At 44.0% G+C, this 22049-nt stretch overlaps 1 protein-coding gene across 4 annotated transcripts in view; it reads left to right on the top strand.

The window, feature by feature from the left end:
• Window positions 1-22049, top strand: part of dip2bb (disco-interacting protein 2 homolog Bb) — a 53496-nt gene that overhangs the window by 28115 nt on the left and 3332 nt on the right. The window contains exons 3-36 of one of the 4 annotated variants that reach the window (XM_018725619.2): window positions 1702-1869; window positions 3621-3746; window positions 4160-4372; window positions 5871-6008; window positions 6283-6288; window positions 6609-6728; window positions 6929-7126; window positions 7340-7431; window positions 7742-7852; window positions 8303-8426; window positions 8623-8732; window positions 8832-8934; window positions 9891-9955; window positions 10082-10175; window positions 10462-10581; window positions 10886-11000; window positions 11354-11493; window positions 11602-11738; window positions 12852-12932; window positions 13160-13287; window positions 13710-13824; window positions 14251-14452; window positions 14848-14960; window positions 15644-15667; window positions 17241-17321; window positions 17658-17781; window positions 18980-19101; window positions 19315-19426; window positions 19515-19624; window positions 19720-19850; window positions 20274-20442; window positions 20649-20819; window positions 21599-21660; window positions 21756-21813. In XM_018725619.2, coding sequence (XP_018581135.2) covers window positions 1702-1869; window positions 3621-3746; window positions 4160-4372; window positions 5871-6008; window positions 6283-6288; window positions 6609-6728; window positions 6929-7126; window positions 7340-7431; window positions 7742-7852; window positions 8303-8426; window positions 8623-8732; window positions 8832-8934; window positions 9891-9955; window positions 10082-10175; window positions 10462-10581; window positions 10886-11000; window positions 11354-11493; window positions 11602-11738; window positions 12852-12932; window positions 13160-13287; window positions 13710-13824; window positions 14251-14452; window positions 14848-14960; window positions 15644-15667; window positions 17241-17321; window positions 17658-17781; window positions 18980-19101; window positions 19315-19426; window positions 19515-19624; window positions 19720-19850; window positions 20274-20442; window positions 20649-20819; window positions 21599-21660; window positions 21756-21813 — 3983 coding nt within the window. The remainder of the gene's footprint in view (window positions 1-1701; window positions 1870-3620; window positions 3747-4159; window positions 4373-5870; window positions 6009-6282; window positions 6289-6608; window positions 6729-6928; window positions 7127-7339; window positions 7432-7741; window positions 7853-8302; window positions 8427-8622; window positions 8733-8831; window positions 8935-9890; window positions 9956-10081; window positions 10176-10461; window positions 10582-10885; window positions 11001-11353; window positions 11494-11601; window positions 11739-12851; window positions 12933-13159; window positions 13288-13709; window positions 13825-14250; window positions 14453-14847; window positions 14961-15643; window positions 15668-17240; window positions 17322-17657; window positions 17782-18979; window positions 19102-19314; window positions 19427-19514; window positions 19625-19719; window positions 19851-20273; window positions 20443-20648; window positions 20820-21598; window positions 21661-21755; window positions 21814-22049) is intronic. The other 3 variants (XM_018725620.2, XM_018725621.2, XM_018725622.2) reach the window with 3 other exon arrangements.

The following is a 22049-nucleotide window of genomic DNA, read 5'->3' as shown; positions in this document are numbered from 1 at the left end:
TTGCACAACCTAAAGGAGCGTGTTCTCGGTTCACGCTGCGCTGTGCTGTGTCTTCACCTGTATATGCGTTATGAACAGTGGCTCAGGAAGGGACCGGTGTGGAAAGCACCACAAACTCCCTCTGGTCTCCAAAGAGCAGCTTTGTTTATGGCTTCGTTACACAGCTGCCAGTCTGCTGAGGTCTACGATCTGGGCTCCAGTCTCTGGGTATGGAACAAAAGAGCTCTGCTTGGTCTCCGGTTGGTGGGAACTTTAATGTGACGAAAGCCTCTATCGCACAGTGATCGCTCAAGCTCTTAAGTCCGTTAAGGCATTTTTGGGTTTGGGTTAACCCTAGCCATAACTCTGACCCTTAAAGTATGTAACATAAGTACTGTAACTTGACCTAAGTTTGTGGGAAGGATAAAGCTCAACTAATAAAACTCATGAGGTGTTGTTATTAAGTTGTGACGTGCAATGCACACTGAACTTTACTCTTGCTTCTTATTAGCTGTCCCCTTGTTAGGGCAGCAGGTACACGAAAAGCCCCTTTTCCATTCTCATGACCATGAAAATTCCCCATGTGTCATTTGCCAAGCCTATTGAAAGTAGCCCTGTTGTAGTGGAGCAGAAAGAATTGTAGAGAAAGGGAGAGAAACAGATGAGATAGGATCAGAAAAAGACAGGAAAGAGGGGTGGTTCCTTAGAGGCCTGGTAGAGGAAATAGAGGGAGAAAAGTCTGCTAACCGAGTGGCTTTGTGAGGAAGCGAGAACAGAGGTGGGGTACGCTGGGATTCAATGAGAAAACCGAACGAGACGAGGGAACCTCGAGTCGTCTTTGCGTCGCGACGGTGAGTGTTAAACTATCAACGTGAGCTTGTAACGTCAAAAAAAAACAATATATTATTTCTGTGTATTGTTTAGTCGCATAAATTTAGTTTGTTGTGGGAAGTCAAACAGTAAAACGCATAATAGGCAATTTGCAAATGAGTGATTTTAATGCTTGGGGGTGCCAGGTCGTGTGGTGGGTAAGGCTGTGATATGGCAATCTGAAGGTCTGCAGTTTGAATCCCTTTTCCTGCTGCAGGACCCTTGATCAAAGTACTCATCAGTACTCAGTACTCAAAGTGCAGTGATACACTAAGAATACTCTTGAAATTGCAACAGTGATTATTATTGTAAACTGCTTGTTACAGAAGCATCAGCTGAATTAACAATAATTTCTACAAATGCATTATGAGGTTGTTTGTTACGACATGTTAGAAATGGCAGTTAAACTCCTTGATGAGATCTGATGACTTTATATCTTTAACTTATTTTGTAATTTCCTTCAGTGCCCGCTCCCTCTGTCTCTCTCGTACCGTCCTGCTGGTCTTCTACACGCTCTCCATCTGTTTTCTTCCTGGTTGTCGTTTTGTATCAGTTGCTGTTTTTGTTTGCACACATTATAAGCTGCTTCAGAATGAAATGTGGTCAGCTTAAGTTGATCAGCTGTGTTTATGGTGCGTAATAACATTCTCTCCCCGTCTAGCACTTTTTCTTGGTTTTAGCTAAAACCCAGTTCCTGTAGACTGCCTTTTATTTGTGCCACTGTGTTTGAGGTCATTTGGGAAGGAGGGCTCAGTTCTACGCTGGGCCGATGGCTGTTTGGTTTAAGCGCAGCATACACGATGTTGGTCCAGCACCTGTGTGGTCGGTCCCTCGTATGTTTTGTCTCCTCAGGTGGGGATTCGGGCTTGCAGAGTAACCAGCAGGGGTCCAGCCCCAGTGTGAATGCTGTCCAGGACCCAGCTGTGGAGCCCGCTGCTGGCCCCTCCACTTCCACCTCGTCCGGCCGTTGCCGGAGGTCTCATCGTAGCGGGGGTGCCAGGGACGACCGGTACAGATCTGGTGAGTCAGCCCCCTCTGTCACTCGACATGGACCCTAGTACACCACGTGACAGGTTGGACTGTCCGAGAATGGCGGCCAAAATCATGGGGTTGGACTGGATTGGAACGTTCTGATGGCTGGGGAAAAATGATGTAAACGATTACATCTGCAGTAAAACAGAATATGTGCCCTGAAACAGAAAGCCTTTTCAAAGCCAAAATACATATATTTTTTAAAATTACACAACAGAAGGAGTGTTATTGAACATCAGCTATTTAAGGCTACATTGTTAAAATCTGTATTGTGTCCCTTTTGTGTTGATTAGCTGAAGTTACTACAATTCTCTGGGGATATGACAACAAATACAAGGTAATACTATTGTAATAATTTTGTTATGATTGGCTAACATGAAGGCAGCCTCGGAATCTGGCCAAATTTGGTTTGTCAGCTGGACAAAGAAGTGACAACGCTGAACCCCAGATTGTGCTGCGAGGTGCTGCTGTTGAAGCATTATTGCAAATCAATACCATGATTCAGTGCCATGGCAAGCTGTAGTGAACAATAAAACACACCACAAGAGTCTTTCAGGAAGGGTGGAGAGAGCAGAGAGGGGGAGGGGCAAGCGAGAGGGGGAGGGAAGGAGTCCATCGTGGTTGCTCAGCCTCTCATGATGCAGCCTCCTCTGCTCCTCCCTCGCCGAGGTGCAGACGGCACACACACCTTCTACAGGAAGCGGCCGCCGCAGCCGGCTTTCTCCTTCCATCTGCCTCCTCGCTCTCGGGCTTGACACCCTTGGAGCATTTTTTTTTTTTCTTTTTTTTTCCCCCCTGGAGGAATCCAGACGGATTCAGCAGCAGCCCCTCCTCCTTCCCCATCCTCCTCTCATGCGCTCTGTGCTAAGCTTGCAACCTTCGTCCCTGCCGACCGCCGTGAGGTGAAGGAGAGAGGGCCTTGCCTTTGTCTCGGATTGTGTGGCTTGCTCTGTGTGGCACGAAGCAGCTCATGGCTAAGAGAGGACGAGATGGGAGCTCTTAGATGGGTCTGCTGACGGTCAGAGGGGCGGGCGGAGTTTTGCATTCTGGGACCACCGCCACGCCCTTCCAGCATCCACCCTGTGGTGGGCCCAACAGCACGCCTCGCTTTGAGCAACTGACAGAGAGAGAGAGACGCTGAGAGACCATGGACATGATCGATGAGGAAGAGGTGCCGATGTCCGCTCCTGGAGCATTGCCTGATGATGGAGAGGGGCTTGGAGGTGCTGCGCTCAGTGGTACTGCTGTCCACTTCAGCTTTCAGCCCTAAGCTCAGCTCTTTTTGTTGGAATTAGATTGTGGAGGAGCACTTTGCATGCAAACTACCATGTTTAGTTGTCCTCACAAATCAGGAGGCATGCAGGTGATAGGGTTGTGCTGTGTGTGCTTTTTTTATTTTTCAGTGTGTTTTTCTGTAGTATGGTGAACTGAGGATGGTCTCGTTTAAATTAAAAGGCAGACTGTACATTTACAACGTGAGTTCAGCTGTGGTAATGGTGGGAACATCCTGCAAAGCTGTTCAAAATGCATAACATTTAGCATGACATGTAGTTGTATTTCTGCTTTCATCGTTGTTCGCATTATTGATTTTCATCGTATGATGAATTTTCATCCTATTGTTTCTCCTATTCATGTGCCGTCCACGTCTCCTCACTCCCTCTACCTTTGTTGCTTGCCTTGTATTGTCAATCATTTCTCAACTTCCTGTGAACCCCCCCGCAACACTTCCTCTCTCACAGACATCCACACAGAGGCAGTGCAGGCTGCCCTTGCCAAGCACAAAGAGCAGAAGATGGCCTTGCCCATGCCTACCAAGCGCCGCTCAGCCTATGTTCAGTCTCCGGTTGACAACTGCACTCCTCCCGGTAGGTGTAATCAGTCCCCTTCAGTTGGCCTTCTACACGCACCTCTGCTGCGATGTGTGTATGGACACACTTGAGCATGTCTGCGTAACCAGTGTGCATGTGTTGTTCTTCCCAGAGTTGGGTGGTTAAGCACACTCAGCCCTCGTGTAATGGGTTTCTGTACAACAAAAAACTGCTAAAATCAGAATTTATACAGTTTTTCCACATAAAAGGCTCATGATTCAGTTCGGTGGCATTTTCATACCTTACATATTAATTTTACTTTGATGTAGAAGAAGAGTGTACATACAGTATATTACAACAGCAGTCATCTTCGCTCTTCCGTTATTTCAGCTAGTAATAGTCATGCTGTATAGACCCCCCACCGAAGAGCATTCATAACCCTAAGACAGTATTCTCTCTTCTGCTACCAGATACCTCCTCAGCCTCTGAGGACGAGAGCTCCCTGCACCACCAGGCCTCCATGAGTGAAGTGCCAGGTCAGAGCCTGCAAAGCCCAGACTCCTGGATCAACCGCTCCCTGCAGGGCTCTTCTACCTCTTCCTCTGCCTCCTCCACCCTGTCGCATGGCGAGGGCAAGGCGCAGCCCTCTGCTCTGGCCGATGTACTGGCACACGCTCGCATAGGTGGGTCCTCTAGGTCCAGTCTTGAGTTCTCACTCTCTCACACACGGACACACGTAAACGTTTAATTGTTAGTCTGACATTTTTTCTGCCGATCTATTAAGATTAAATAATTGGTCCCCAACTTTCGAACCCCTAAGTAATAAACTTCGTGTCGTTGAGCTTTTTTGAAATGTCTATAGTAATTATTTTTTGAGAAGTATGTAGTAATTATTTTTCATAAACAGTGCAAGCATTACAGATTCAAATTGCGCACCGAAGCTTCATTTGGTGTGCCGACACTGTGACTTATTCCTCCTGACAGATTGCGATTGTGAATAGTCACTGCTGCCTTAAGATTTGCTCAAGCTCTGGTCTCTTCTTTATTATGCTTTCTTATTTACAAGGTGTCACAAATACCACAATGTGCTGAGAGAGAGAGAGAGAGAGAGAGAGAGAGAGTCCACTGCTCTGTTCATGTCCAAAAAAAACAGTACTGTTGCCTCCCAGACTGTGGAGTTGTAATGTTGCTGACATTTATAGTTACATTTATTTATTTCGCAGATGGTCCAAAGCACTCAGAAATCAGTGTAAATAGGTAGTGTAGTAGTTAGAGCTGCTGCCTTTGGACCCAAAGGTCACAGGTTCGTCCCCCACCTCCAGCTGTCATACCCTTGAGCAAGGTACTCATCCTGAATTACTGCAGTAAAATTACCCAGCTGTATGAATGGATAAATAACTGTAAGTAGCTTAACATTGTGAGTCGGTTTGGAGTGAAGTGTTACATAAATGAATTAATGTTAACAAAATTGCATTCCGCAAAAAAAAAAAGATAGATGTAGCAACATGATTGTGAAAGCACCGTCAGTTTTTGGGGTAAGCATTACACAAGGATTTGTGTGTAGAACTGATGGCGACTTCCTTGTCCACTCTCACAAACCAGACTAGTGTGTTTCATCCACACAACTCACCCGTGTTGCTGCGGAAACTACACATCTGGGACACAGCTGCCATTTACAGCGGTGCCAAGTAAATCGTGTTTGACTTGCCACTATGGACAAGACGTGCCAATGCGAACTGGGACATCAAGTTAACACTCAGCTACAATGTTATTGTTAGTTGTTAATTGACTTAAAACTTGGACCCCCAGAAGTTTTTCTTCTCTCTTGACTTTCGGTTCAGAGTTTTTCTTTTTTTTCTTTTTTCTTCCTTTTCTCCGTGGCCAGTAGGCATACTTACAGTTTTAATAACTGCATGGATAGTGTAGTAATTTACTTTATAGCTAACTATCTATTTGTTTATTTGTCTTATCCCTTTGTTCAGACTCTATAAAAATAAATGTAAATTGACTTGCATTAAAAATTCACGCAGCTTTTGCTCCGCTCATTTGTTGAATGGTTTCCCGAGACTGCAGTCCTGTGCTCCTATTATCCATTAGCTAATTAGGTAATGTACTTCATGTGTTCATAAAATGTTTTCATTATGGTTCTGCGACTTATTCCTGTGCCTTCCTGCCCACTAGAAAACAGCATTATCCCCCCCGATGTCACTTCATCTGCAGCCCAGGAGAGGGCACCTCGCGTAGACTTGCCCCCCAATGCCCCTGTTCGGGGCATGAGCCGGGGACAGAGCCGATCCAGCATGATGGACACAGCAGACGGTATGACCTGCTCTCAGTGAGCTTTCTCAACACACATAGTCGCACAGCAGTATTTATTTATAAAAGAATTTTAATGTTTCTTTATTTTCATCAGTTTTATACATTGTGTAACTGTGATGCAGGAATTATATTATGTGCAAAACCTGTGAGTTGCTGTTAGTGCACAAAGTTCTTGAGCAAACACTGATTTGGAGTTTGGATTTACTGACAAAATCTTTGTTTTTCTTTCTGGTGTTTTCCCCTTCATTGTGGTGTTTCATTTGACTGGCAATAGGAAAAGGTAAAAGGGAAACGACCGTGGGATTATGTAGTCTGCCCACCACCTGTAACCGTGTGCTTATGTGTGTGTGTTTGGCTCTGTGTTTTAAACTTCTGTGCAAGGATATATTTGGACCCAAAAAAAAAGAAAAGAAATAAGAACAAGATTTTTTTTTTTTAATTTGTTTTTAATAATTTAATTGTACCGGTGCGATCTCCACATGTCTGTGCGTTGAGGCCTTTGATCCTGTGGTGTGATCCCTGTGGGCTGGCCCATTTGTCTCACTCCCAAGTGGTTGTGTGATCTTGCACATGACTGGGTGTGACGGTGCATTTGTCCAGGGGTTCCTGTCAGCAGCAGGGTGTCTACCAAGATCCAGCAGTTGCTCAACACCTTGAAGCGACCGAAGAGGCCACCACTACGCGAGTTCTTCATGGATGACTCGGAGGAGATAGTTGAGGGTGAGCATCATAGCAGTTTCTAGGCTTACGGAGAATGCGCAGGACGTTCACTGGGCCATGGTTATAAAAATGAACCTGTCTTGCCTCTTTGTTCCTCCTAATAGTTTTTTGTCTGAAATGTCCTCTTTCTCTCTCAGATTTGTCCCTCATTTGCTGTTGTTGTTATATCCCTGTACCCCGTCCCTCCCACACCGCTACAGTGCCCCAGCCAGATCCCAACACCCCCAAACCAGAGGGCCGCCAGATCATTCCAGTAAAGGGAGAACCCCTGGGCGTGGTCAGTAACTGGCCTCCAGCCCTTCAGGCAGCTCTTGCCAGATGGGGGGCCACACAGGCTAAGAGCCCAGCCCTCACCACGTTGGACATCACAGGAAAGCCCCTCTACACGCTGACCTATGGCAAGGGATTTCATCTTTTTGAACAACATGAATAAGATTTTTGCAAGTTTTTATTTATGGCCATGTTTCAGAACATCTGGATTAAAGTCGTTTTGGGTTGTGTGAAGGTCTGTTTGCTAGAAGGTGCAAGGATTCAGATAGTAAGGTTCTAGATGTGTGAAACGGTGTGAGTTAGGTAACCGATTTCCCAATCCTGTCGGTGTGAATTGGTAGGAAAACTGTGGACCCGCAGTGTGAAGCTTGCATACACCCTCCTCAACAAGCTGGGCACCAAGGCTGAGCCCGTGCTAAAGCCTGGCGATCGGGTGAGAGAAGCTCACACAGACAACCACATAGACACCCACACACTGTAACACATATGCTGTGGTGGATAATGTACTCTGACATTTATGCTTTAATTAGGGAAAGAGGAAAATCTGTCTACAAACTTTGTACAGATCTACATACAGGTTTTCTGTCTGCAGTAGTTTTTGAGTTGATTTTTTTAATACAGATAACTGTTACTTCTGACGATGTGCTGATAGAAGCCTTGGGTAATCAGAACATACTGAAATGCACTGAAAAAATTTCAAGGGCCCATTTGATACAGAAGTGTTGTTGATACCTTTTTCTTAGGTAGCCCTGGTGTACCCCAACAGTGATCCTGGGATGTTCTGGGTGGCCTTTTACGGTTGCCTTCTGGCTGAGGTCATTCCAGTACCAATAGAAGTGCCGCTGTCTCGCAAGGTAGGAATTTCTCAGACCTGGATATACTTCAAGAGTTTTGGTCAAGATGCTTAGTGCCTTTTCCCTACTTGGGAGATATGTATATGTGCATTGTTGAATACAGGAGCATTATGGAGTGCAGGACTGAGATTTGTGAGTGGAATTAGAAAACTGGATTAAAAGAACAGATAACTGAAACAGATTTTGGAATGATGGTATGAGAATCCATCACAACTCACAAAAAAGATAGCATAAGAAGTGGAAATGAGGTTGCTTACACTGGAAAGATTTAGGCGTATGGAAGTGTCAAGATAGTTAGGATGGAGTATTTTAATTACAGAAATTAGTTGAAGAAAATGGCATTAACTGGAACCTGTGGTAAATATTTTAGAGAATATGCAGTATATTTTAAATACACATTTTTTCTATCCACTTCGGCACCATGTTGTATTTTTTTTGTTTGTTTTCCAGGATGCAGGAAGTCAGCAGATTGGCTTCTTGCTGGGTAGCTGTGGGGTGGGTCTTGCCCTCACCAGTGAGGTGTGTCTGAAAGGGCTGCCCAAGACCCCTAATGGAGAAATATTACAATTTAAAGGTCAGTAGATGACAGTATTAATGAACTTCTGCTCGTGTTACCTCTGTGCTGTGGTATCTCCCATGGCTCTCCTCTCATCTGTTTTCCCTTCCGTTATTTGGTAGCTTTTTCCCTATACTATGTGACATTATTCTGATGTCAGGTCTTAATGACCTAAGGAGACATTGAAGAAATTTATCATATTTTGCCCTCTCAGGTTGGCCACGGCTGAAGTGGGTCGTCACCGATTCCAAGTACCTCACAAAGCCCTCCAAGGATTGGCAGCCCCACATTCCCACTGCCAACAATGACATTGCCTACATTGAGGTGAGGCAGGCTCCCAAGTATCATTTACTGGTGCAGCGTGTGTGTGCGCGTGCCTGCATGCTGGTTTTCACACCTGTGACCTGCACATCTTGCTTGCAGTACAAAGCTAGTAAGGAAGGCACAGTGATGGGAGTAGCAGTCTCCAAGGTGGCCATGCTGACCCACTGCCAGGCTCTGACTCAGGCCTGCAACTACAGTGAAGGTGAGTTCTCCGTTCATCCTGTGCCATCTTGGTGACACACATCCTCCTGACGGATGTAGATTTAAAGAACGTTATGTTGAAAAAGCACCAGTTCATATATGCATCTTTCTCTCACCCCCAGAGATTTGTTCCCATGAGGATTTTGGTAAAGTTTTTAAAAAAAAAAAAAAAGTATGTTGTGTCTCATTTAGCATTCATCATCATAACTGGTAGACAGGAGACCTTGACCAAGGATGTGGTAAATGTTGTTTACAGTGGCGATCAACACAACAAAGTAACCCATTCAAAATGCCTATTGCTTTGTGAAAATAACCAGTATGTTTGTTGTTTTCTTAGGCGATCTGGAAACACAGTCTTAACTTTGCATAACTTCAGTGTTTCTCTGCGATGTGCATGAGGCTGGGTTTTACTATTATAAGTACAGACTGTTCCAAAAGAGAGACCATTATTCTCATAACTTTTTACAATCAAATAACACTTTCAAAAGCACTTCAGTGAAGTCTTTTTTTTATTAAGAAAGGAATGTGTGATACAGACACTCTGCTCTATAGCCCTTGAGTGATTTATGTGCAGTGCTAATACAATGAACAATCCCAGAGCGGGGGATTTTGATGCATTTACATTTAAACAGATGTAGTGGCACTGAGGGGGGGGAAATAAATGTGGCTCAGGGGTTGAACGTTTCAAAGTCTCAGATTGGTATGAAATACAGTAGCATAACTCTAGGTACCCGGGGTGAAAGTGAATTATTCAGTATCCACTTTTTTTCTGTCCACTGGCAAACCTCTGCACTTTGCATTGCTTCAATAATTGATATGTGCATTTGTGTGCCACCTTGACATCTGGAACATCAAGTAACAAACTGGGCTTAATGTTATATGTCTCTGGGCAGCAAATGTTTTTTTTTTTTTTTTTTAATACTTTGCTTGCTTTCCTGTGTGTTTGTGTGTACCCAGGAGAGACACTGGTCAACGTGCTGGACTTTAAGAAGGACATGGGTTTGTGGCATGGTGTTCTCACGGTAAGTTTACTTGACAGACGCACTCAGAAGAGCAGCGCTCACTGCAGCTTCCCTGTGCAATTCTGGAGCAAATGCCATTGAAACCTCTTGGTCTGTTAAATGTTTCTTGGGCTTTATGTGTTTCAGAGCGTTATGAATCGGATTCACACAGTCAGTGTCCCCTACGCTGTGATGAAGGCTTGTCCCATGTCTTGGGTGCAGAGGGTCCACCTTCATAAAGGTGTGAGAGAAAGATCAGTCGCTCATGCACCACAGTTTGAAACAGCCAGTTTGTACACCATGCTATATAATCCGACACATTCTTGGTGGCAGGGCAAGAAACTTTTTCTCCAGAATCTTTTGTGAAATAATCGTCAGTGTTGTTTCATTTTGTTTCTTATACCCGGAAGAAAAAATGATCAGCACTGAACATATGTAGATGTCACTTCTTCCAAAGCGTTAGCATTCAGGTCCGGTGTGAGTCCAGGTGAATGAGCTGAGCTGTCTCCTCTTTGTCATTGCTGTAGCACGGGTGGCCCTGGTGAAGTGTCGCGACCTGCACTGGGCCATGATGGCTCATCGGGAGCAGCGGGACGTCAGCCTGGCATCGCTACGCATGCTCATTGTGGCAGATGGGGCAAACCCCTGTGAGTCTGTCTGTGATGACAAAGCTCCAGTGCAAGACCTGTGTGCTGATCCAGATACATTTTGTCACGCTGCTGCTTCTGGAAGTAGTGAGGCTGCTTATATGCAGACTTGTAGTACTGACACAGTCATGTCCCTACTTTCCCATAGCTGGACATGTCTGTAAGATTGAGTATTGTTGACCTGTATGCAGAATTTGTTGTGTCAATACTACTACTGCATTTCTGTCCTGAAGAAAAAAGGTGCAATTGCTGATAGTCTTAAAAACACTTTTTTTTTTTTTTTTTTTTTTTTTTTTTTAATTAGGGTCTGTTTCATCATGTGACGCTTTCCTCAACGTGTTCCAAATCCATGGCCTGAAGCCTGAGGTTATCTGCCCCTGTGCCACCTCCCCAGAGGCCATGACGGTGGCTATACGCAGGTACACCATGTCTTTTAACATAAGTCCATTTATCTCATTGCTGATGTATTAACTTGCTTTAGCTCTTTGGGTGTTTTTGGGTGTTTTCTTACCAGAAACCTTATGTTATACCTTTTAAATAAAGTAACATTGTGATTAGATGAATGAATTCTTAACGCATTGAATTCAGTTTGGTTCATTTTTTTTTCTGTGATGTTTGTGTGGCTGCAAAGTGGCTCCATTGCCAAAGTGTTGTATTGATCTGCTGACCATTCACCCGTACACGAGTTCAGGGCTAAAGCTACCCTCCTCCCCACTCCATCCTTTTGTCACTGGAGCAGTCAGTGAGGTAGCTGCACTCACTCTATCTGCAGACCAGGCGTTCCCGGGGCACCCCTCCCTGCACGGGCCATCTTGTCAATGGCAGGGCTGAGCCACGGGGTTATCCGAGTCAACACGGAAGACAAGAACTCGGCCCTCACCGTGCAGGATGTGGGTCATGTCATGCCTGGAGGTGAGGGGGGAACAGTGGAGGGATTATCAATGATGTAGTAGACCTGCATGCTGTTTTTGTGTTCTCAGTGATTTTAGCGTATTTGGTGCTTGGTGCCATGTGTTACAGCCCTCATGTGTATTGTGAAGCCGGACGGACCGCCGCAGCTCTGTAAGACAGACGAGATTGGGGAGATTGTGGTAAACTCCCGCGCTGGGGGCACCATGTACTATGGCCTGCCAGGGGTGACCAAGAATACCTTTGAGGTGTGGACCAATACCATTTTTCTTTTCCCCTATTCTCTACAGCTCAAACTTTTTCTGAGCATGCTGTTGAAATGACTCAACAAATTCAACTGCAGATGCTGTAGAATGTAGCAGTTTTTGTTTTCCTGTTTTACAGTTTCTTTACTATTCAGTCACACAGCACAGTACACTACTGGCTTGAACTCAGGATATTACATAGCTCAACATAACCAAGTGCAATGTCTCATAACACTCAAACATGTCCTGATCCCTGGTTTTTCAAAGGACAAGTACATTTTACATTCTCTTTGACCCTTGTCCAATTTTGGAACATATTGGAAAGACAAGGAAATGTCTTGGTATAAAATATTCCAGGCTCAAACTCAAACCTTTATTGTTCACCAGTTTACCCATTACATTTTTGTTGGCAGTACAATTAATTCAGAAATAGATGTCATTGAGAAGACATTGAAATGACTGAGCATAAATTTAAACACTCAGATTAGTTAGTGTTAAAAGAAATCACCCAAAATATCAAGATTTAGGGGAAATTTTGCTTCATTTTTGACAAATATGAGTGGTTTGTAGTGAGATCTGATTTTGAAAAGACAATTGTATCATAGAAACTGTAATCAAAGCACAGCAATCTGTGTGTTCCACTGATGTATGGATGAGTGACCCAGTGTAGGTAGTGTATCTAGCAGTGTAAGTCACCGTGGTGAATAAGATGTGTGGGCTCATAACACTACATAGAGTTCTTTGGAAGTCGCTTTGGAGAAAAACCTCTGCTATATAAATAAATGTAAATGTATCACATGAACGGAATTGCACTTGCAGAAAGAATCCAACAATTTGCCAGAAGCCCACAGATACAGGGGTTTTTTTGCTTCATTTCTGACAAATTTGAGCAGTTCTAGCAAGATAAATGAAACAAAAGAAGAAACAAAAATGTAAATGACAAATTATGCATTTAATTTCTTTGTGACCTTAATTTATTGTGCAACTTTCAATGAAACGGGTATCAGAACGATGGTAGCTGTCTGAGAATGCAAATGAATGGTTGTTCAACTATCAGTTAATGTTGAGCCCTGTGCTCATCTTTACCTTGCTCAGTCTGTCTGGCTCTCTCTGCAGGTGATTCCCGTCAATTCCAGTGGTGCCCCAATAGGCGAGATCCCCTTTGTTCGGTCAGGGCTCCTTGGCTTTGTGGGACCGGTACGTGAGAGCGCAAGAGCTGTTGCGGACCTCAGGTTCTGTCAGTGCTGCCTTCTGTCATCAGTGTTCACCACACACAGACTGCAGTTGCGTATGGCCAGGTTCAGTCAGCGCTGCAGACTGTGAGTGTTGCTGGCGCTGTGCTGACCGCGGCATGGTGGTTCTCCCTCGGTGCTCTGCGCTCCGACTGTTTCTGCCTCTCCACTGATTGTGGCCGTGCTCTGCAGGGTAGTCTAGTGTTTGTTGTGGGGAAGATCGAGGGCCTGCTGATGGTGAGCGGTAGGCGGCACAATGCCGACGACCTGGTGGCTACCGCACTGGCTGTGGAGCCAGTCAAGACCGTGTACCGGGGGAGGTGAGTTCTTCAGCTCCAAGCGCATATTCACTACTGCATTACACTGGAGACTTTTTCTATAATAATTATAGAAATCAGTTATACTGCTTTATAATTTTTAATATATTTATCAGTAAATATCAGTGCTTTTAACTTTTTGAATTAAGAACTAAGTGGTTCAAATGTTCTTTTATCAGACTGTGAATAGTGATGTAGAATCTTCTTAATATAGAAAAGCTCTGTTTGTGTCTCATGGCATCATTCTTGATAGATAACAATTCTCATCAGATGTATAAATGTCACATAAAGGATGTTTCAGACCACTGTGGTGGTGTATTTAGCATGGGTTTCACCGTCATTTAATTGGAGTGTGTATCCTGGAGGCACAGTACTGCCACCTTGTGTGCCGTGATAAACCCTGTGGGCTCTTCTGTTTGCGACAGGATCGCTGTGTTCTCTGTGACGGTGTTCTACGACGAGAGGATTGTGATTGTGGCAGAGCAGAGGCCTGAAGCCAGTGAGGAGGACAGCTTTCAGTGGATGAGCCGAGTGTTGCAGGTGGACTTGCCCTTTCACACCCCCCCCCACCTTGCCCATGAACCTAACATTGATTCCTGTGGGTTCTACTGCCATCCCTTTCCTGTCATACCACATGTTTGTCTTTCTGTCCTTTAAGTCTGTGTTTTTCTCCTCCATTTCCTTGTCCTTTACATTATCATAGTTATGCTCCTACCTTTGTGCCCATAAGTTTTTCTAACTGAATATTTTTTGCATTCAGTGCTGCACAGAGTGCATACTGTGGTGTGAAAAATGATCGTTTTTTTTTTTCTAATTTGGTTTCCAGTCACGTGCAATTAAAAATACAATACATAAATAATGAGAAGTTTAAGGAGCTCAGCTCACTGAGTTCAGTATTTCAGTCTTGTTCAGAGCAAGGACATTCCTTGGGATGACCATTGTGAACCTGGTGTCCCTCTCACACAGGCCATAGACAGCATTCACCAGGTAGGACTGTATTGCCTGGCTCTGGTCCCTGCCAACACCTTGCCCAAGACGCCCCTGGGAGGCATCCATGTTTCAGAAACCAAGCAGCACTTCCTGGAGGGCAACCTGCATCCCTGCAACATTCTCATGTGCCCTCACACCTGCGTTACCAATCTGCCCAAGCCACGCCAGAAACAGCCAGGTTCCTCTCCGACAGAAAATGACTTTGTGTTATCTGCTGTGTACTTTTACTACAATATTTATTTGAAACATAGTTCTTAACTAAAGGTGCTTTATTACTATGTGTGTACTCATGTCGGGACGGCTAGTAGCGTAGCGATTAGAGAGCTGCTGCCTTTGGACTCAGAGGTCGCAGGTTCGAATTTCACCTCTGGCTATAGTACCCTTAAGTAACGTACTCACCCTAAATTACTCCAGTAAGATTACCAAGCTGTCTGAATGGGTAAACCATTTTACAGTAGCTTAACATTGTACAGTAAAATGCTTTGGAGAAAAGTGTCAACTAAATGAATAAATTTACATGTAGGCAGGTGTTTTTTTTCTGCCAGTCTGACTCATGTCCTTGGGCTTCTCTAGTGGGTGTTGGACCAGCCTCCATCATGGTTGGCAATCTGGTGGCAGGCAAGAGAATTGCCCAGGCAGCTGGCAGAGACCTGGGACTGATCGAAGACCAAGATTTGGTCAGGAAGGTGAGACAAACAACCCCACTGTCTGGTAGGAGTCTTAGTTAGACAACTAGCTAGTTAACTGTCTGTAGTGCAGTTGCTTGTGTAGTGCTGTAGGACGTACAATTTATGACCTTAATTTTGCAAGTGCCGTGAAAGACCGTGCTCTTGTGCTATTGAGGTTTCTTAACCTAACCTGCTTGTGTGAACCATCCAGCTTTATAAACATATTGTGTCTAGTTGTACAGGGCAGCTGGTAGTGTGGCGGTTAGAGCTGCTGCCTTCGGACCCGAAAGGTTGCAGGTTCATTTCCCACCTCCAGCTGTAGTACCCTTGAGCAAGGTACTTGCCCTAAATTGCTCCAGTAAAAACTACCCAGCTGTATAAATGGGTAAATAATTGTAAGAAGCTTAACATTGTGAGTGGCTTTGGAGAAAAGTGTCAGCTAAATGAATAAATGTACACTAAATTATTTTTTATAAGTGTCTGCAAAATAAACAAAGGTAATGATAAGCAAGACAAGTCATTATGTAGTTGCTCAGTCATACTGCCTTGGATCCATTGTTTAACACAGCAAAGTAACTCATTTTGTCAGAGTCTAGAGTGACATTTAGGCAGAACACAGTCAGGAGGAAATAGGATTGTGTGGATTACCTTCCTGAAGGCTTGTCTGTTCTCTCTCTACCCCTCACATTGTGGGGATGTAGCTCTGTATGTGGCCCACAATGATGGTAAGACTTCACACCCCCAGTGCGATCTACTGCTTTTGTCGGATGTGCTGCGTGTTTGAGGCCCCCCCTCACAGCCCTCACAGCCCTCACCCTGCTCTGGCTTTCACCAGGGGTCCACATAATTATCACTCCTGCGCACTCACTTCTCAGCACACTAGTGGAAGGCCAACGCTGTAAAGCAGGAAGTGGAAAGTCTGACTAGTGAGAGCAGTCAGCTCTTTAAAGGGACATGTTTGCGCTGGAGTCAGGCAAGAGAATGGGCCTAAAGGCAAAAACAGTCTGGAAATAGTGCAATATTATTATTATTTTAAAATTAGAAAATTACTTATTTTTTTCAATCCTTTATTAATATTATTTATTTCCTTAAATATTTAAATGAATTATTTATCTGTGCTCCTACTGAGAAATGAAGGCCACTTCAAGGCAATAAACATTTTAAGAAACCTTAGCTTCAGGTGCTGTTATAGACATGACAGTAGAGAAGTTCTTCATGAGTGACCAATACAAAATGGGCTTCATAAACTCCTTTGGGATGGATTGTTTTTAATCTTTTGTTTCATGACAGATCATTGAACTTAACTGTTCTGATATTTTTTTTACAAAAACGTACAGTTGCATCACAAGTAAATCCCTTTTACATTATTCCCTATATAAAAATATCCGGCATGTATGAAAGCTTTAGGTGACCAGCTTATGTGCACCCCTGCTCTCTATTTCCCGGCACAAACCAATGCATGGTTTCCTGGACGATGAGTCAGCTGACTGCATGTGACTTTTCCAGTATTTCTTTTTTGCTTCTAGATCATTCTTAGTCAAAGCACCCTCATCCTACAGACCTACAGTGGTCATTGATGAGAGAGGGGATGGCCAGCGCTGCCATTTAGCTGAAGGCACAAATCTTCTGGCTGAACTGTTGTGTTGTGATTCTTTAAATTTGCCAGTCCCCACCCATAATCCCTCCCCCCCCGAAAAAAAATTTGACCTCTCCTGTACGTGGATCCCCAGCTCCCAGATAAGGTGTAATTCACCCCTTCTCTGTTGAGTTGGTTCTTAATTCCATTATCCCTGCTCTGAAGGCTGAAGGTGACCATTTTGACATCACCTATTGTTTTTTTTTTTTTTTTTTTAACGAAAATGAATGGGTTGTCTTCATCTGTGGAAGAAAATGCAAATTGTCATTCAGGAGATACAAGTGATAATCTGTGAACCGGTTTGGAACTCTGTAACTTCAAGGTCAAAGTGTGTTGATGTTTAAAATTACTGGTGGAAAAAAAAACAGAGTTGTTGTGCCGTTCAGGCAGTGTATGCAAAACTTTTATGTTTTTGCATGTATCTCCTGAACCATTTCCCCCTAGGACAGTGTGGATGTTTTAAAGTCAAAATGGCCTGTAGTGCTTTAGCCATTTTTTTTTTTTTTTCTTCCCCTTTTTCATTTTACTCTTTGAACATCACTTCATAAATAGAATTTTCTTCTGTGTTCTTGAAAGTTTGTGCTCTTGACTCTTGGATCCTTAACGCTGAAGTTGCAAAGCACAGGCGTATGGATATGTGTTCATTTTGTTCTTCTGTCCAGCATCAATTCCTGACAGAGGCTCTGCAGTGGAGAGCTCAAACAGACCCAGACCACACCCTGTTTGTGCTTCTCAACGCCAAGGTAAAACAAAGTAAAAGGCACCCTCAGACAAGCTGCACTATCTGCATGTCTTTCGCTGCAGTATCAACTCCTACAATAGTATCCATACAAGCATATGTACACAGTTAGTCTCCAACATAATTACAGCAATAAAACTCACACCATTTAAATCCTGAATGAGCATCCTGTGTTTTGTTAAAGCAAATCCTGTATGGTTCCTCTTCATGCATACTCACTAGCAATGTAAACTTGTTTCTGGAGATTTTGTCGTTTTTCTCTGGATGTATCTCAGTCATTTTCCCCTCTGCCTGAGCACATCTGTGTACTTGTGTGTGTTTGTGTGTCTGTCTGGTTTAGGGAACTGCGGTGTGTGCAGCTACTTGCGTCCAGTTGCACAAGCGGGCTGAGAAGATCGCTGCTGCCCTGTCTGAGAGGGGGAGTCTGAACACTGGGGACAACGTGGTGCTGCTGTATCCTCCTGGTGCGCCCACCACTTATTACCATTGACAAAATACCCATCCTCTCATTTTACTTATAAGGTGTTTCTGTTATAGGGCTTTTCCAGATGTCATACTAATTCAGGGTGGATGTTTACTGAAGCAAGTGAGGTTGATCTCCTTACTGTGGTCTACACTGGCAGCCTACTATGCCAAGTTCACATGATCACTATCATTTGGACTCAAAGGTCACAGGTTCAAATCCCACCTCCAGCTTTAGTACCCTTGAGCAAGGAACTTACCCTTAATTGCTCTAGTAATATTACTCATCTGTATAAATGGGAAAATAGCTGTACTGTCAAATGTGAAAATTTATGAATTTCTCTCTCTCTTGCTTCTTTACATACCTAATAGTCGACTCATTTATCCCTTAATGGCGACCAACTGCACTCGCAGACTTTCCACTACGAAGCCTATCTAGCAATTCCATCTTTTGTGTCAGAGTCATCACAGTCTTCTTCCTTTTAGGAACACTTTCAGAAGCACTGGAAGTACTACATTTTGGACCATTATTAAAAATGCAAAATTAACGGTGCTGAAAAGTTTAAGTTACTGCGAGAAACACAAGATTCCATGGTCACAAAGACAGCTAACACTGAGTGAGGCTGGTTGCCGAGACAATGATGTGCGGCGTACCCAAGCCAAGATGCGTAGATGCCGCAGTTCATCTTTTACCAAAAATAACTTTTAATATTAAAGATGTAGTATGCATTTACACAAACAAATATTAAATAACACTAATATTTATATTATATGATTTTATGTCATACAAATCATTTTCGGTATTGTTTATGTATTTTTGGCTTACGCATCCATCGTCTGCGAGTTTCTGACATCTGAGATCTTTCGACAAGCTCCAAAAATATTCCCATTTAATTGTTCACGGCTAACTCGCGAATAACCGAAACCGCATATGTCAAATTCGCAAATTTGGAGGGGTGACTAAATAACACTGTAATTTGCTTTGGAGAAAAGTGTCAGCTAAATGAATAAATGTTTACAATAGCTAAATGAATAAAGTTAATTTATCTTAATTATCTGATCATCAAGAAAGACTCAACTCCACTTATGTATTCACAGTATTGAGAGTTTCACAAAAGTTGTGCTTTGGGTATTTTAGTAGGAATGGTTCTGACAGTGGAAGGCTTATGTTTCTGCTGGACATCCCTGTGTTGGCTGTAGGCATTGACCTGATCGCCTCTTTCTACGGATGTTTGTATGCTGGCTGCGTTCCGGTCACGGTTCGACCTCCCCATCCGCAAAACCTGACTGCCACTCTTCCTACCGTTCGCATGATCATTGACGTAAGTGTGTCTGTGCATTTGTGCTTGTTTGCATCTCACAATATTTGGAATGTCTGGTGGTATGTACATTTGGTTGTTCTTGTATACCAATGCTTGGGTTTTCCTCAGTCATTAAGGCAGAAATTTATGTTGACAGACCGCATGTAAAATTGTACTGTTCTGGTTTTAACTTCATGGAAGAAACTTTTTGGTGTTCTTCCAACCCCACCTCAGGTCAGCAAGGCTGCCTGCATACTCACCACCCAAAATCTTATGAAGATTCTCAGATCGAAAGAAGCCGCTGCTGCTGTGAACATAAAAACATGGCCAACTATCATAGACACAGGTAGCTCTTCTCTGCAAACCCATTCGTGCCTCTGCCCCAATTTTTGATACATAAATGGAGAAGCTTAGAAAAATCCCCTTTCTTCCAGATGACCTCCCGCGCAAACGCCCTCCCCAGATCTATAAGCCCCCAACGGCAGAGATGTTGGCCTACCTGGACTTTAGTGTGTCCACAACGGGCATGCTGACTGGGGTCAAGGTAGGGTCACTGGACTGCTCCTTTAAATCTAACTCTAACAGACATGTTTACTTATTCACCAGGTGATAATGTGCCAATGTGTGTGCTTGTTCCAGATCTCCCATGCAGCTGTCAGCGCCCTGTGTCGTTCCATCAAACTTCAGTGTGAGCTCTACTCGTCACGACAAATTGCCATCTGCCTGGACCCTTACTGCGGCCTGGGTTTTGTACTGTGGTGCCTCTGCAGGTAATGAACATGCAGTCAGGCTGGTTGGCTGTGAGCAGGCCAATGGTGTAGCATTCTACAGAGTCTTGTAGACCCATATGAGCCCTCCAGCCTGCAGATGTGAACCCTCCCTATCTAAAGATTTTGGCCTGCATTCTGCTGTTGATCATTTCACATCCAGTGCAGCTCAAACACTATTCTTAGCACGACTGTTGCGTACTGTTTCGGTTCACCAAAAGATGCCGTGCTATTGTATCGTGTTGTTAAGAAGGTACCAAATCTGAAGTGATTCAATAAAAATATCCAGGTATGTAAATGAGTTATGCATACAGTTGTAAACTATATGAACCATGTCATAAAAGTGCATCTTCTCAGCGGCTGTATTCCTGTCTTTTGAGTAATGAGTTGCCATGCTGTGCTGCTGAGCTGCTGTCTATTCTGCAGTGTGTACTCAGGCCACCAGTCTATCCTGATCCCCCCGATGGAGCTTGAAACCTCCCTTCCACTGTGGCTTAGCACACTGAGTCAGTACCGCATCAGGGACACCTTCTGCTCCTACTCTGTCATGGAACTCTGCACCAAGGGGCTGGGAACACAGACTGAAGCACTGAAGGTGGCTACTCATTGCTTTCTTACACGCTTATCTTTTACCTACCTTTTCCTAAAGATCTTTCCTCCTTCCACCACATTGTGTTTCTTAGCATAAAAAGCATACCTGATTTCTGATTGCAGCCCATGAGGGCAGTTCTATCTGAGCAGCATGGCTGCAATTCACTACATGTTTTAGGCTCATGGTGTGCATGGTCCTCTTGCCTTCAGCTACGGGGGGTGAACCTGTCATGCGTGCGCAGCTGTGTAGTGGTCGCTGAGGAGCGGCCTCGCCTAGCCCTCACGCAGTCCTTCTCCAAGCTCTTCAAGGACCTGGGGTTGTCACCCCGAGCTGTCAGCACTGCCTTCGGCTCCCGTGTCAACCTGGCTATCTGCCTGCAGGTGGGTTGTTGGAGGACACTGCCAGACACTGTGGACACTTTTCCAGAAAGAAGGGGGCAGTGGTATAGAGAGACCGCTTACACTTCAATTTCATCAGATCTATGTAAATTTTGGTTGTCACTTTTAAACGCGAAAACGGAAAATAAGAAACCATGAAAAAATTTTGTAGGAATCATCACAACAGCCAGCGGTGCACGTGCCTGTCAGTGATGAGCTGTCAGTACTGTGAGTGGTGAGAGCTCTTGGAGCCTGAGTGGCACTGCTACAGTATCTCCATCAGTGTCTTTGTACATAACCAGAAGTGATTGAAATCTGCAGTTGTCTGGGCACTAAATGTGATGAATATAAGGACATGGGAAACATTTTCAGCAAAACTTTCATGAGAGTGAAATAGCCAAGTCATTTACGCGTGAGGAATGGAAACTTATTTTGTTATGAACTTGTCATGGTGCCATATTTTAATATTCACCAAGTCTAATGTTAATCATTTGGTTATTTTATGCTTGACTCATATAAATGAAATCACATAATTGTGCATGCTGCAATTGTGATGACACATTCGTTACCTTGACAACCGCAAGCCTGTTAAAATTGCGGATATTTGTCTTTTGGTGTTTGCACTCAGTAATATAAAATCACCAGTGTATTAAAGTTTATATTGGTTCACATTAGGTTTGGGTCATTTTGCTGTGGATACTCGCTGCTTGAGCTCTTAACTTTTGATCCTGGATTTTTTTGCTGGTTGGTACTGGACAAGTCACCAGGTATCTTTTTGTTAGGGCACAACTGGACCAGACCCCTCCATAGTCTATGTGGATATGAAATCCCTGCGGCATGACAGGTGAGGTAAAGCTCAGGGGACATGGTATGCAAATGAAGAGACTGAACCAAATGTGCTGGGGTTTAAGGGGATTCACGTGGCTATTTCTGTTTCAGGGTGCGGCTGGTGGAGCGAGGAGCCCCCCAGAGCTTACCACTCATGGAGTCTGGGACGGTATGTCTCTAGGCTGTGATTTTCCTGTATGCTGTCATCCTTCATGGCTTTTGAAATATTCTAAGCTTGGAAGTTTTGTGTTATAGCTTGTATTTTAGAAATGAAGATGGCTTCAGTTAAATGTCATCTTGTGACATTTCTAAACAAGCTATAGGGTACCTTTGATATCTACATGGATAATAGGACAATAAATATTACAAATGTGTTTGTGGGGGGGGGGAGTACTCCTCTTACAG

The sequence above is a fragment of the Scleropages formosus genome, chromosome 22 (assembly GCF_900964775.1).
Source record: "Scleropages formosus chromosome 22, fSclFor1.1, whole genome shotgun sequence".
Taxonomy (NCBI): Eukaryota; Metazoa; Chordata; class Actinopteri; order Osteoglossiformes; family Osteoglossidae; genus Scleropages; species Scleropages formosus.
The sequence above is the reverse complement of the archived record's forward strand: the minus strand, read 5'-3'. Positions and strand labels throughout refer to the sequence as shown.